Source organism: Charadrius vociferus, unplaced genomic scaffold (assembly GCF_000708025.1).
Source record: "Charadrius vociferus isolate BGI_N301 unplaced genomic scaffold, ASM70802v2 scaffold385, whole genome shotgun sequence".
Lineage (NCBI taxonomy): Eukaryota > Metazoa > Chordata > Aves > Charadriiformes > Charadriidae > Charadrius > Charadrius vociferus.
Window position 1 is genome coordinate 4,011,825 of NW_009648925.1, and position 12,314 is coordinate 4,024,138.

General features: G+C 41.3%; 1 protein-coding gene across 1 annotated transcript in view; it reads left to right on the top strand.

Moving 5' to 3' along the window:
* HSPBAP1 (HSPB (heat shock 27kDa) associated protein 1) overlaps positions 1–12,314 on the top strand; it is a 47,269-nt gene that overhangs the window by 26,332 nt on the left and 8,623 nt on the right. Inside the window, exons 3-5 of the mRNA XM_009887320.1 lie at positions 837–1,021; positions 5,153–5,289; positions 8,447–8,618. Coding sequence (XP_009885622.1) covers positions 837–1,021; positions 5,153–5,289; positions 8,447–8,618 — 494 coding nt within the window. The remainder of the gene's footprint in view (positions 1–836; positions 1,022–5,152; positions 5,290–8,446; positions 8,619–12,314) is intronic.

Genomic DNA, 12,314 nt, shown 5'->3' on the forward strand with positions numbered 1-12,314 from the left:
TAGTAAAGTGAGTGAGTCGGTTTGGGGTTTTTTTAGCATTTTTAAGTCTCTTTGAAGCTGGCACAATTAGAAGCGGTGGGAAACGAAGATCTGAAGATCTCTGATTAACCAGAAGTAAAGTATGCTGTGATGTGGGTTATCTTGTAGGCCTTCCAAGAGACCTGACCTTGAGCTGAAAGGCTGCATCAGTCAGCCTGACCAAAGCATGACGGGAGCAAAACATTGCTGGGAAATACTTTTTATATCTGCCAAGCAACACTGCAATATGTTTTTGTCAGTCCCGAATGAAAAATAAGGACACACAGCATTTTAGATGGATCATTGGCACGCATGTAGCTCCCTAATTTGCTTCTTACGCATTACTGTGCTGATTTGGTTATTGCTTTAGGTGGCAAAGGGAAAGATGAACACATCCATCTGCGTAAATCCATGGAGGCAAAATAAAGGGTACACAAATACTCGTGTGCACATTTGCAGCTCACACCTAAGAAGGAAGATGAAGCAACAGACAGGCTGTCAGTTGTTTAGGGAACTTGGGTGTATTATTGAGTTATTGTGCTTAAGGGTGCCTTGCACATGAACAACAGTAACTATTGGTGTGCTTTTACCTCACAGCAAGTTCAAAGTAGCAGCCATTCACTTAAACCTTAATGAAAAAGCAATAGTCTCAGACTTTAATTGTGAGCTAGGTGATTATTGACCAGAGTCAAGCAACCTAGTTCCACTTTGTATCTCATGTTGCATTTAGCTAGAGCTGAGAGAGAAACTGCCTATTATTTTTACTGTTTCTGTGCTCAGTACTCATGTAATGTTTGGCTTTTCTTTTGCTGCTTTAGTTCCCCAGTTTGAAACCAGGTGTAGCTATGTGGAGGCTACACTTGAAGAGTTTTTGGCTTGGAGTTGTGGACAGCCTTCTTGTCTCTCTGGACCATTCAGTTGTTATGAGTACTCCAAATATTGGGCTTATGCTGACTACAAATACATTGCCAGGATATTTGAAGACAAGCCAGAGATTTTCCAGGTAAAGCATTAATATTATCTCATTCTAGCTTAATCATTGCAAATTATCTAATGTAGCTTCTGAAACCCCTGCTGCTATCCCCTCTCTGCTCCTTTGGCTATTTATCTTAAAATTTTGAAATAATAGCTCTTGGCTGTCAAGCTAATGGAGAACAAGTACCACAGTGGCAGTCATCTAAAATTCTGGGTCTCCTTATGTGCTTAAAAACAACGCCACAAGTGATGAAAGCAACTACCAGATTGGCAGCACTCCCCTTCCCATTTAGCCCAGCATAGTTCTGTGACTGGGCAGGCTTGGGGAGCACCGAGTCATGTGTGTGACCTCTACAGGTGAACGCTTTCCCTGCACCTCTGCTGAAGGTATGGGAATGAGGTGGGAACGGGGTCTGGTGAGGACAGGCAGCCAGTGGGCCTGGCACACTGCAAACTCCAGACCCTGCCGCTGCCCCACATCCGCCTTTTACCCAGATGGTACCCGAATTAACAGCTCCACTCAGGGGAGAGGATTTGATGGCATGGATTCACTTGTAGCAACAAGGCTGTAATGTGGTTTCGCTCCGTGTTTTGCCTCGTGGCTCATTTTCTCAAGTAGTACAGTTCCTTCCCTTAATATATTGAGGTTATCTATTTACGAGGAGAGATTCTGAGTCTGTGAGATTGTTATACCTTGATTGTCTGTGAAGGCAGTAAAATACATCAAGTAACCTGTCCATGGAAGTACATATTCTATGGTAATTTCCAAATGCAGGTATTGGGACACATAGCTGGGGTATTGTATTTTACTTTCTTCATGTCTATCTGCTATTTCAATGCATTGGTTCATCTATGTTCTTGCTACTTCTCCTTGGAAATTGTAAGAGGGCAAAATTAAGGTTAGCTGTACAAAAGGTGTATTTTTCCAAATGATATAAAGAATGAATAGTAAATGAAGCCTTATTCATTTCTACACTTTCAAATGCGAAGATGGAATCATAATTCCCTGCAAACACTGTATCACTGGGGTGACAGGGAATACAAACTGATAAGCTCCTTCAGATTAATTATTTCCTCAGAAACCGTTTCCCGTTCTCCTTATATGTATTTTATTCTTTTATAGAAGTAAAATCGGTATTTTCAATGCTCAGTCTTTTTTTCAGACTGTCTCCTTTACCGTTGTTGATGGGAAGGTAAGGTTTGGGCACAGAGACCATTTTACCTTTCTTTCTTCCCTCCCTTCTTTGGCACAATGAAACACAACCAGGCCCACAGAACTTGGGCTGCACAACTGATAGTGGGTCGTGTTGTTTGAACTAAGTTGGGATCTCCAGGGGTGTTTCAGGCTTCCCCATATCTTTGCAGGATTTCCTCTAAGGTCCTGCCTTGGTCTTCTTTCTTTCTGCCTCATCAGACAGCATTTTCCTGTGTTTTATGGCACAAGATAAAGCAGCTCAGAAGACCTGAATAGCCTGCTGCTTCGTTCAGTCAATAACAGCACACTTGAAGGAAACAACTATTTTCCTACCTCCTTCTTCCCCTGTCTCCATTCAAGAACAAAATTGAGGCTCCAGGAATTGCATTTGTGTGCAGGTGTCACGCCACAACCTCATCACCTGACCTATAACAAGCAACAGACTGTACTGCAATTTTAGAATAGACACACGTAATAGTTATGCCGTGGGTTTTTTTTAAAGCAGAATCTGGGAAGGAAAAAATCAATGGTGTTATGCAAGCAAATATGGTGTATGTCATCTGCCAGTTTCACAGGCATGGGAGTGAAATGCATCCATCAGTTCCAGACTCATATGGCTTTTGAAACGCTGCTACACAATTTATACCAGCCAAAAGAGTTCTTTGTAGAAATTATCTTCCATTCTGGTGTGAATTTGATGATAACCCCTTTTTTCTTTTTAGATTTTATTTAGATTTACGTAAGGTGACTTGAAGGGGAAAAGAAGGCCAACTGCACTGTTATTTATAGTGATTAATAGGGCCATTTAGAAGTTGTTTGAAATTTAGATTGCACTGTTTATCATTTACAGTTGTGTGGGCTAAGGTAATGATTCCATTATTCTAATCTATGAGCAGTATCTAGCATCTTACATTTTTTGTTCAGTTGATATTTCATTACAGAATTTGAGATATAAATCAGAAGCAAGATATATGCATGAAGTTTAAATAGAAATGAGACCTTTTAAAGTGACATGTGGGTACAGATTAACTTCATTATAAGAAGCAAATGTAATAAATATAATTCACAAGTAATGTGCCATCTGTTATGGTTGGAACACCTTTTACTGCATTTCGTCTTGCTGTGGCTTTTTATTGTAGAAGAGGAACCTACTGTGACAAGATTTCAGTAATCCTACCAGTTCCTTTTCAGTTCATTGGTTAAAAACTATTTTACCCATAATCGCTTCAACTATTTACTACAGCTGCAGCATTTTCAAAAAGTTCTTTTAAATCTAATATTGATTATGTGTGCTTTCTTTCCACTTAAATTGTAACAAAATACAAAAACTATTTAGGTGTGAGATTAAAGTGTAGAGATGGTGTTACGTTTAACTTTATCACTGAAATAGTTATATTGGATTTTAAATTTTATGGCTGCTGAAATCTATAGGAGCAACTTTTTAGTTTTGATTTTTTGCTGCCTTTGACAAATGTTTATATTAAACTTCTGCATTTTTTTTCAAATGATATCTTTAAAATCAATAAACGCTGCAATTCAAAATCTTTAGCAACACCTAATTTTTGGGAAAGCTATCACTCATTTTGAGGGTTTCCTGATACAGAGTCATGGTGAAGTCATCCTTATAATAATGTCTAGCTGTAGTTTTCCTCATCCATAGATCTTAAAAAAGGATAGTCATCTACCTGTCTGCAAGCAGCTAGCTTACATACTTAAATTAGGAGGCTAGAATCCTATTTGCTCTTTATAGACAGTGGAAAGAGAGAGGCTTTTCCAAGAGGTGATTGAGAGTGCTTTGACAAGAGCAGGAGCCAAGCTGAAATTATGTCCCTAAAGTTAGGTGATGTGAATGACCCCAAAGTGCTTTAGTGAAATGGAGCAAATACTGTTATCTTCTTTTTCAAGATGGGAAAAATAAAACTCAGGGATGAAATGACTTGCCCAAGACCATCAGGAAGCCAGGAACTGAATCCCTGTTTCCTAAGGCTCAGTCTGGGGCTCCAGCCAAAAGGCACCAGCGTCTCTGGCCAGTATACTTCAAATGCTTTCCAATAAACAAATGATCAGGCCCTGCAGGTGGCAGGGTCAGCTATAGAAAGATGCGAAAGCTTTATCCAAGCTGTACAGAGCCGTCCCGCAAAACCCTTGAACTATCTGAAAAATACCTCGCTGTCCCTTGTTCCAGCTGTCGTCCCCAAGGGATTGCTTGTGGGAGGATCAATGGACTAGAAAGCTCCAGGATCACGTTCGTAACAGATGTGTGTCTGCTCTGCCCTTTCTCACTGTGTAATTGAGTTGGTTTAAGTTCACTGTCTCCGCAGTTGCAAAGGCAGGAGAAGAATGTGTCTATTAAATAATAAGGAACTTAGAAAACCCGGCATACCACAGGGGTAAAGTCATACCAAGGGGCAAAGTCTGTATTTCCAGAATACCTGGAGAAGCCTGAGACAGGAGCAGAGAGAGCGAACAGGCCACATGCATTATCAGATTGGTTGGAAAAGGGAATAGGGATTTTTCCTTCCTCCCATTCTTTTTTTAAATGCCACATATCAGAGTTGTCCCAAAAGCAATCCTGTGCTTGGGTGGAGGGCTAGGACTGCAGAAAGGGGAAAAAAACAGTGTTTGAAAAGAAGAAAAGCCACCTGTGGCCACAAGCAGTCCTTCTGTAGAGCAAAGGGGTAACTTGCGCAATATGAAAGAGTGGGATGAGAACTGGAAGCAGATCTGGGAGGCTGTGTAGTCAGACAGAAAAAGAAGAAAGTCAGCAGAAGAAGCACTACTAGAGAGGAGAATCTGGGAGGAAGGAGCACAGGCCATGTCTGCAGAAATGCCACCAAGGAGTAACAGCTGCAGTGGGTAAAGTGTGACTGAGCAGTGGAGGGAGGAGAGGAGAGACTCGGAGAACTGAGGGCAGGATGTAAATCCGTTCAACAGCTTACTTAAATAACCTTTTCGTTGCTGTAGGATATAAGGTGGTCTGACTTTGGTTTTCCTGGAAGAAGCGGGAAAGAGAGCACGCTGTGGATTGGTTCTGAAGGAGCAAACACCCCCTGCCATTTGGACTCCTACGGCTGCAACTTAGTGTTGCAAGTACAAGGAAGGTAACAAGTGCATATACACCCCACAAATACAGGGGAAAGTTAAACTATGCTATAAAGTTAGTTTTGGACTCTTGACCTTGGATCTTGATCTAGGTCCCGATTATTTTAGTTTTCTGAACTCTCAATGATTGAAGAGCATCAGAACTGTTCTGTAGGAAATGGCAGAACTTCAGGCAGGTTGGAGTTTGACTGGGTCACAGAGGTAACATGATTTTATATTCTTCTGTTTGAGGAAGATCTTTTCTGATCTGTGTGTTATGTGGTCCAATAATAAATATTTTAAGCTTCCTAGTAGTTATGAATTCAGGAATTTGGAATTAGGGATAAAGAGTTAAAAATAAAAAGCCAGAAACAAAATAGAAATAAACTACTTTAGACTTTTACAATATTCTCTGTGCAAGAGCCTCTAATAGCCTGCTAGAATTAATTTAAAAGGGGAACATCAGAATGGGAGCAGCCAGCTGTGAGTAAAGTTGAAAGGGACACTTGAGGCTCCAGACTCATTTTGGAGCATGTGGCTTTGTTGCTGTATCTTTCTGCCTGTTTGCATGCTGTCTTTTTTTTCCCCATTCTGTTTTTTTCTTGTTTCCTCATATAGTGGCCTCGGGGGTTTTTTGTTATCTGTTATTGCTAAAGTAATGCTAGAGTAACAAAATGAGTTGCATGCATTTTTTAGATTTGATAGTATAGAGTGGAAGGAGTGATTTGCCAGTGGGATTTTAATGTCATTAATTACTCTGATGTTTTATACAACAGTAAAATCATGGTGATCTTGTGATTAAGGTGCAGGATTGGTAATCAGGCATGCTGGCTCCTATGCTGGGCAGTGCCACAGGTTGACAGGTTTTAAGGCCTGAGGCAAATGAATTTGTCATCATCTTACCTGTAAGAAGGGTAACTATTTAGCTCTCAGGCAGATTTTCATTCCTGTTTATAAACAGCTTTGAGATCCTTGGCTTAACATGCAGCAGAGACAGTCTGGAAGCCCCCGTCAGCACTGCGCTTTGCTGCAGCCAGTCCTGTAGACTTCAGATCGCATCAGTAAGCATTATACATTGAAGTCCAGACACTTAAGTGTATTTGGGAGCCAGAAATAACATTGAAAACAGAGAGACTTACATGCCTAAATATCTTCTAAGGATCCACCTAAATACTGGCAGACCTGATACCTGCCCTGCCTCTGGTCTTTACCTTCAGGTGTCGAACTCGATCCAGAGTTCCAGCATCACATATCAATTTTGCCTGCCTTCCCAAGACACTTCCTGCCCATCTGGTAGAGCAAAATCCTTGTTTCTCTCAGGGAAAGAAGCCTTTGCGTGGCCTGAAAAGACAAAGTTGTTTTCCTCTTCAGAACAAAGCCTATAAATAGATTGCAAACTTCTACAAGCTTGTGAATCCTGTGCTTCTTCAGAGCAGAAAGATTCCCTTTTGAGACTCACAAACAAGACAGGCTTTGTAACGGAATATAAGCTTATGCTAAACTTAAATAGATTTGCCTTTGCAGGAAAGCCAGGAACGACTCCTTAGCCCTTTGTTGCTATCTTGAATTTCCTCCTTGCATCCCTCAGGCTTCTTAATTTTTTGCTTCATGATACTGCTTTGTCATGAGCCTGCAGGATTAACCCATGAGCTTCCTAAACCTAGTTATTCTCTGCCCCTTAAGAGGGTCTAGCTTGGAGGGCAAAATAAAGTTGCAACAGGGCTTGGGTTTCAGCAGAACTATTTCTTGTGCTTGCAGCCAGCAGCGGCTTTGGTAATTACCAAGAAATGTCAGCGGCCTATGGCACTCCCATCTGTGCCAGTCTCTACAGTTATGGCTATCCCGCTATTCCTGTCTCTTCCGGTTTTGTGCCATTTGGCTGCTTTTCTCCCATTTTCAGATCTATGAACTGACCACCAGAAGCAGTAGGCAAAAAGCAAGAAGTGGGTACAAAGAAAAGGGACAAAAAGAAAAGATCTCGCTAGAGTCTGAAACAAAGAGGAGAGCTGCGCCAATTGTCCAACTGTGCTGTAAAGTACTGCCTTTACTTTTCCATTGCTTAGTGCATGGGTCACTGTAGTACTGATTGCCTGACACATCTTAAATGTAATAAATTTTCCCTTTGTGCATTCCTTTCTGGTTATTTCCATCACCTAAAGTACTGCCATATAAAACTCCTATTTCTAAATAACATATGTACCTGCCAAGATATTTCATTTATAGCACCCGTAAAACTGGCACCACCAGTTCTGGCATATTCTTTTTTCTGTCTTTGATCTAGTCTATGTAAGTGAAATAGAGACATTAGCTCCTGAGGATGAGGTCCATGTCTCAGCTCTGCTTGGTGCTGTACTGCGGTGTGATGACCCGCTTCTTTGGGCCCATAGAGAGCAACCTGGAACACGGGTCCCCTCGTGAGCAGAATGACTTTGTCCTGCTCTATCTGGACATTTAGTCATACCAGTGAGTTCTTAAACCCAGGGGCCCATACGAGCCGTATTTTCATCATGTGGTACTGATAACACCAAAAAATACTTATGTTTCAGGATGCTTATGTTTATGGATGTCTCTAGTTTTTATTTATGCCATTGCCCTATCTGTGGCATAGAAGAATCAATGTGAGTTTTACTAAGAATGAGGGTTTTGTGACTAACAGCCAATTAAGTACTGTAGGTGATGATAAGAAACAGAAGATCAGATCCATACCCCTCTACTACCATTCTAAACACACAATACCCTTCTTTTAAAACAAACATGAGTACAGCAGCTATTCATTCAGTCAATGAAGGTACATTGTCTCTAACAAAACTGTTTCCCCTGGTTTACAGAGCAATTTTTAATGCTCTGAGCATCTGTAAGTGCTGTGTGTTGCTCAGTAAAAGGGAGGAAGGAGGAACCAGATGGGAGAGTGCTTTTTTTTTTTTAATTTTATTTTATCTGCCTTTTAAAAATAATTGGTGAGAAGCTGTAAATCTTTTCAGTCAAAAAAATTAAAAAGTGGAATATTTTAAAAACACTTTTAGGAGACAGCCTGTAAGCACTGCCTGTGTTCTCACTGCGTAGGAGATTCACACAGTGAGGCAGATTTATGTTTTATTGAAAACCTTGCTACTGCCTTTAGTTCTTTGCTGTAACTGACATGCACTGAATACATTTTTATCTTCTCTCTATTTTCAGGAAAAGATGGCACCTCTTCCCACCTGGTGACACCAGTTTCCTTTATCCCACCAGGATCCCTTATGAGGAATCCAGCATATTCAGCAAAGTCAATGTTGCCAACCCTGATCTGAAACGCTTTCCTGAGTTTAAGAACACAACAGCCCATGTGGTTACACTCAGTCCAGGACAGGTACCCTTCACATATGAGCTTTACATTAGTTTAAAGATTCTTGTAAATTATTTAACTGGATAATTAAGGGCTAGGGAATCTTAAACTGGCTGCGGTACTTCCCTCCCCTTACACTCTGTATTCAGGCTTGACATACTTCTCTCAGCACGGGAACTTTCTTTGCTCACAGTTATTTTACTAGCCTTTTTTGTACAAAAACCGCAAACATTTGGAGAGTTAGTTCAATTGGCTGCCCAATTCCATCACAGTTCTTGCAATCACCTCCGATTTGTCTGCTTTAAAACTTTCTTGAACAGTACTCCAGCCTGTCTACTCTGAAACCAGTATGTTCCATAAAATGTATTTGATTAATGAGCGTGTAGAGCCAGCAAAGGAATTCATATTTTGATAGTGAATAACCTTCACCAGGGAACATTGGCCCAACTTGTTGCTTTAATAGCAGAGTATTATAATGATGATACTAGCATTTAGGGCGCGCACCATCCAGACGTTTCACGGTGCTTTACAAGGATGTGAGGTTATTATTAACCCTCTTTTACTGAGAAAGTTCAGTTATATGTGCCTGCCTTATAGTCTCACAGGCAGTCAGCAGCAGTATGAGAGTAGGGCTAAGGACTCTTTAATTCCAGGTCTCCTGCTGTAAATAGTGTCCTTCTTTATTTAATCAACACGGTCTGTGTTTGGAGTCTGAATTACCCTTTTTCATTTGTTCAGCAGTGCATGTCCTTGTAGAGCACTCCTGCGCATCTCAAACTGTCAGGCCTTTCCGAAGGAATTTTGCAACGTTTGTTGCTCCAACCGCTCAAGACAGTGGAGTTGCTGCTTCTAGAGCCTTTACATCACTATCCTGCCAGGAGTTGCCACCTCTTTTGACCTGCTAGCTCAGCGACTTGTGCCAGTGTTCCCTTGCCCCTAGCTGGCAAACCCAGCTGCTTTCAAGAATTTAAAAAACAGGTTTTTTCCAATCCAGGTAATTTTGAGGGGGCAGAGTAAGGAGCACTCATGTGAACTGGTGAGATGGCAGACTGGAGCATAATAGTAGTTTCCAACAAGAGGATGATGTCTATCAACTGGGAAGAGTACACTCTTCTGCTGGTACAATAGCAAATGGGGAATCTGTGATCAACCTTCACTGTTTGCACTACAGTAGCTTCTAGCCATACTCCTAAAACAAATTATTAGTTTCACATTCCGCACTTTGTAAGGTGCAGCGTTCAATAATTTAAAGCGCAAAGAACAAATTTTTACTATTGATAAGAACGCTACATTCATTCAGCATTGCATTATCCATGATCCCCAACAGTATTTCAATTTATAATCTCCTTTGGAATGATCAAGTATGGTAGTGAAACTTTAATATGATCTTAATTTTAATTAGGCTTAGAGCAATTACAAATTAATCTTGCTAGAAATAAAGATCTTGAGCCAGCTCTAACAGAAGTTGTCTGCATTGCCATGAAGGAGATACTGTTTGGATTTCTGCGGAGAAAGTAATGTAGAGGCAATGATGGAGCAGTGAGGTATTGCCTTCCTCCATTTTATCAGTGCCTTTTGGGTGGTGCTTTCCAGCATCTCATCCAGAAGCTTATGGGGCAGGTGGCTGGGGACTGCTGCCCTTTGATGGAGAGGAAAGGAATGACCTCAAGGAATTCCTTTGTTAACAAGGGAGAGGATCTCTAAATAATAACAATCTTGATACGTGCTTAGCAGTGGTTTTCATGTAGAATTAATACAATTACTGCAGAATTTGCAGCCAGCTTTTTCTTGTGATAATACATAGCATCTCCACTCCTTCCCAGAGGGTATGCAGAACATTTTGGATTAGATATTGTAACAATAAAGGCTTGAAAAATAAAGACAAAGGTGTTCTTAGGTATTCATGAGAGCAACTGCATGTAGGGTGAGTGCAGCTTTGAATATCAAAAACTAATGTCTAATGCCACCTTCTGGTCGTTGTTTGCTACAGGTCATTTTTCTACACCCATTTAAGGCTTTAAAGCAGAATTCCTTCCTATAACATTGTACCAACACACAATGCGTACTTCGATCACATCCTTTGTGCCCTTTCACTGTATTGTTCAGAGGTGAATCTCTGTTATGAATTCAGGTAGTTGGCTGAGACTTTAGGTTTTATAAGGTTTCATCCTGTATTTGACTGGTGGCCGTGGGCTGAATTTCCAGAGATGTCTTAATACAACTTTTGGTTATAGATTAGTAATCTTTTCTCGATACAAATTATGATAAAATTTAGGTATCTAACTTATTTAAATAGGCAGCTGAGTAGTTTTAGAGTTTGCAGATGTACTTTACTGTATCCATAAAGTTACCAGCTCAAGTTGTATCACACAAATGTAGGGGCTCCTTATAAATATTTGGACCGGGTCACCTATGTGATGGTTGCAAGGCTGACCAGTAAGTATGGAGCAGGATGTTGTCTGCTGGTGGATTTGTGCTCACTGAACTAGTGAATTTTCACCCAAAGCATTAGTATTTTGTTTTATTTGTTCATAAATTCTGCAGTATTTCTAGTAACACCTTGATTGTTTTACTGCTTAAAAGATGGCAAATGGGGCGAAGCATGTCTGTTCTAATATCTTCCACCTCACACTCTGGGACAAGTGTTTACGAGAGTTAGGGTAAGATCTGCTACCCTCAACTTAAACCCTGTCCAGGACAGATGTCCTGGCTGCCATCAGTGGGAAGAAGAACCTGGCACCTCTACAGGACAATACATCCTCCCTGTCTTACACAATTACAGACCTGCAGGAACATTCATCCCATCTTGTCCTTCAGCATAGGCTATAAAAGGAGCCTACACATATAGATGCTTAACTTTTTTGATGATTAAAAATAGGAGAGATGAATCCCGCCTGAAAAGGCTACAAAAAACTGAGCTGCTATACAAATACAAAATCATTGATCATTCTTTCCTCTGCCCCACTTCTCACCAGCTTCTTCCTTCCTTCCTGTTCGCTAATGCAACTGTTCTTAATCCATCTTGCTCTTAATCTGTATCCATATTAACTAGGCAATGGCAAAAAGACTAGAAAACGCATCTCAGCTTGTCTGTAGGTAGACACATGAGGCTCCATAGATCTGCCCTCCTGATGGAGAGCAAGCACTTCCTATGCTGGGCTCCCACAAGCAATGCCATTCTCCCCACGCTGCCCCGGACAGCAGGGTGGTGGACACCAGGACCCATGCTGATACAGGCGGCACACAGCTGCTCCTGCTTTCTGGCCCTGTGTCCCAGGTGCAGCCTGGAGCCAGGGGAGCTGCAGTGCAGCTCTAGACACCAGAGATGCGAGGAAAGGCCTAAGTGAATCTCAGAGAAGGATGTTCCCTTCCAGCCTTGAGAAACATTGTCACAGTATGGAAAGAGGGATTTAAAAACAATCAACATTTATTGCTTACTGTCTCTCACCGTCGTCATCTGCTCAGAAGCTCTCCTCCCCGGCTTTTCTTGTCTGCCTTCTGAAAGGCAAAAGAAACACATCTCAAACTCAGTCTGTGTCCACAAGTACAGTTATCACTAAGGTCCTGCGTATAGCTATAAGGTTTTCTCTTTCTGTTCTCCTGCTGCAGTATCTAACACACCACAGGATCCTGCTGGGCAGCCAGAGCTCACAAGAGTGCAGGCAGACCTCTGACTTCTAGCAAGCAGAAATCTTCATGAAGTCAGTGAAGGATTTCCCT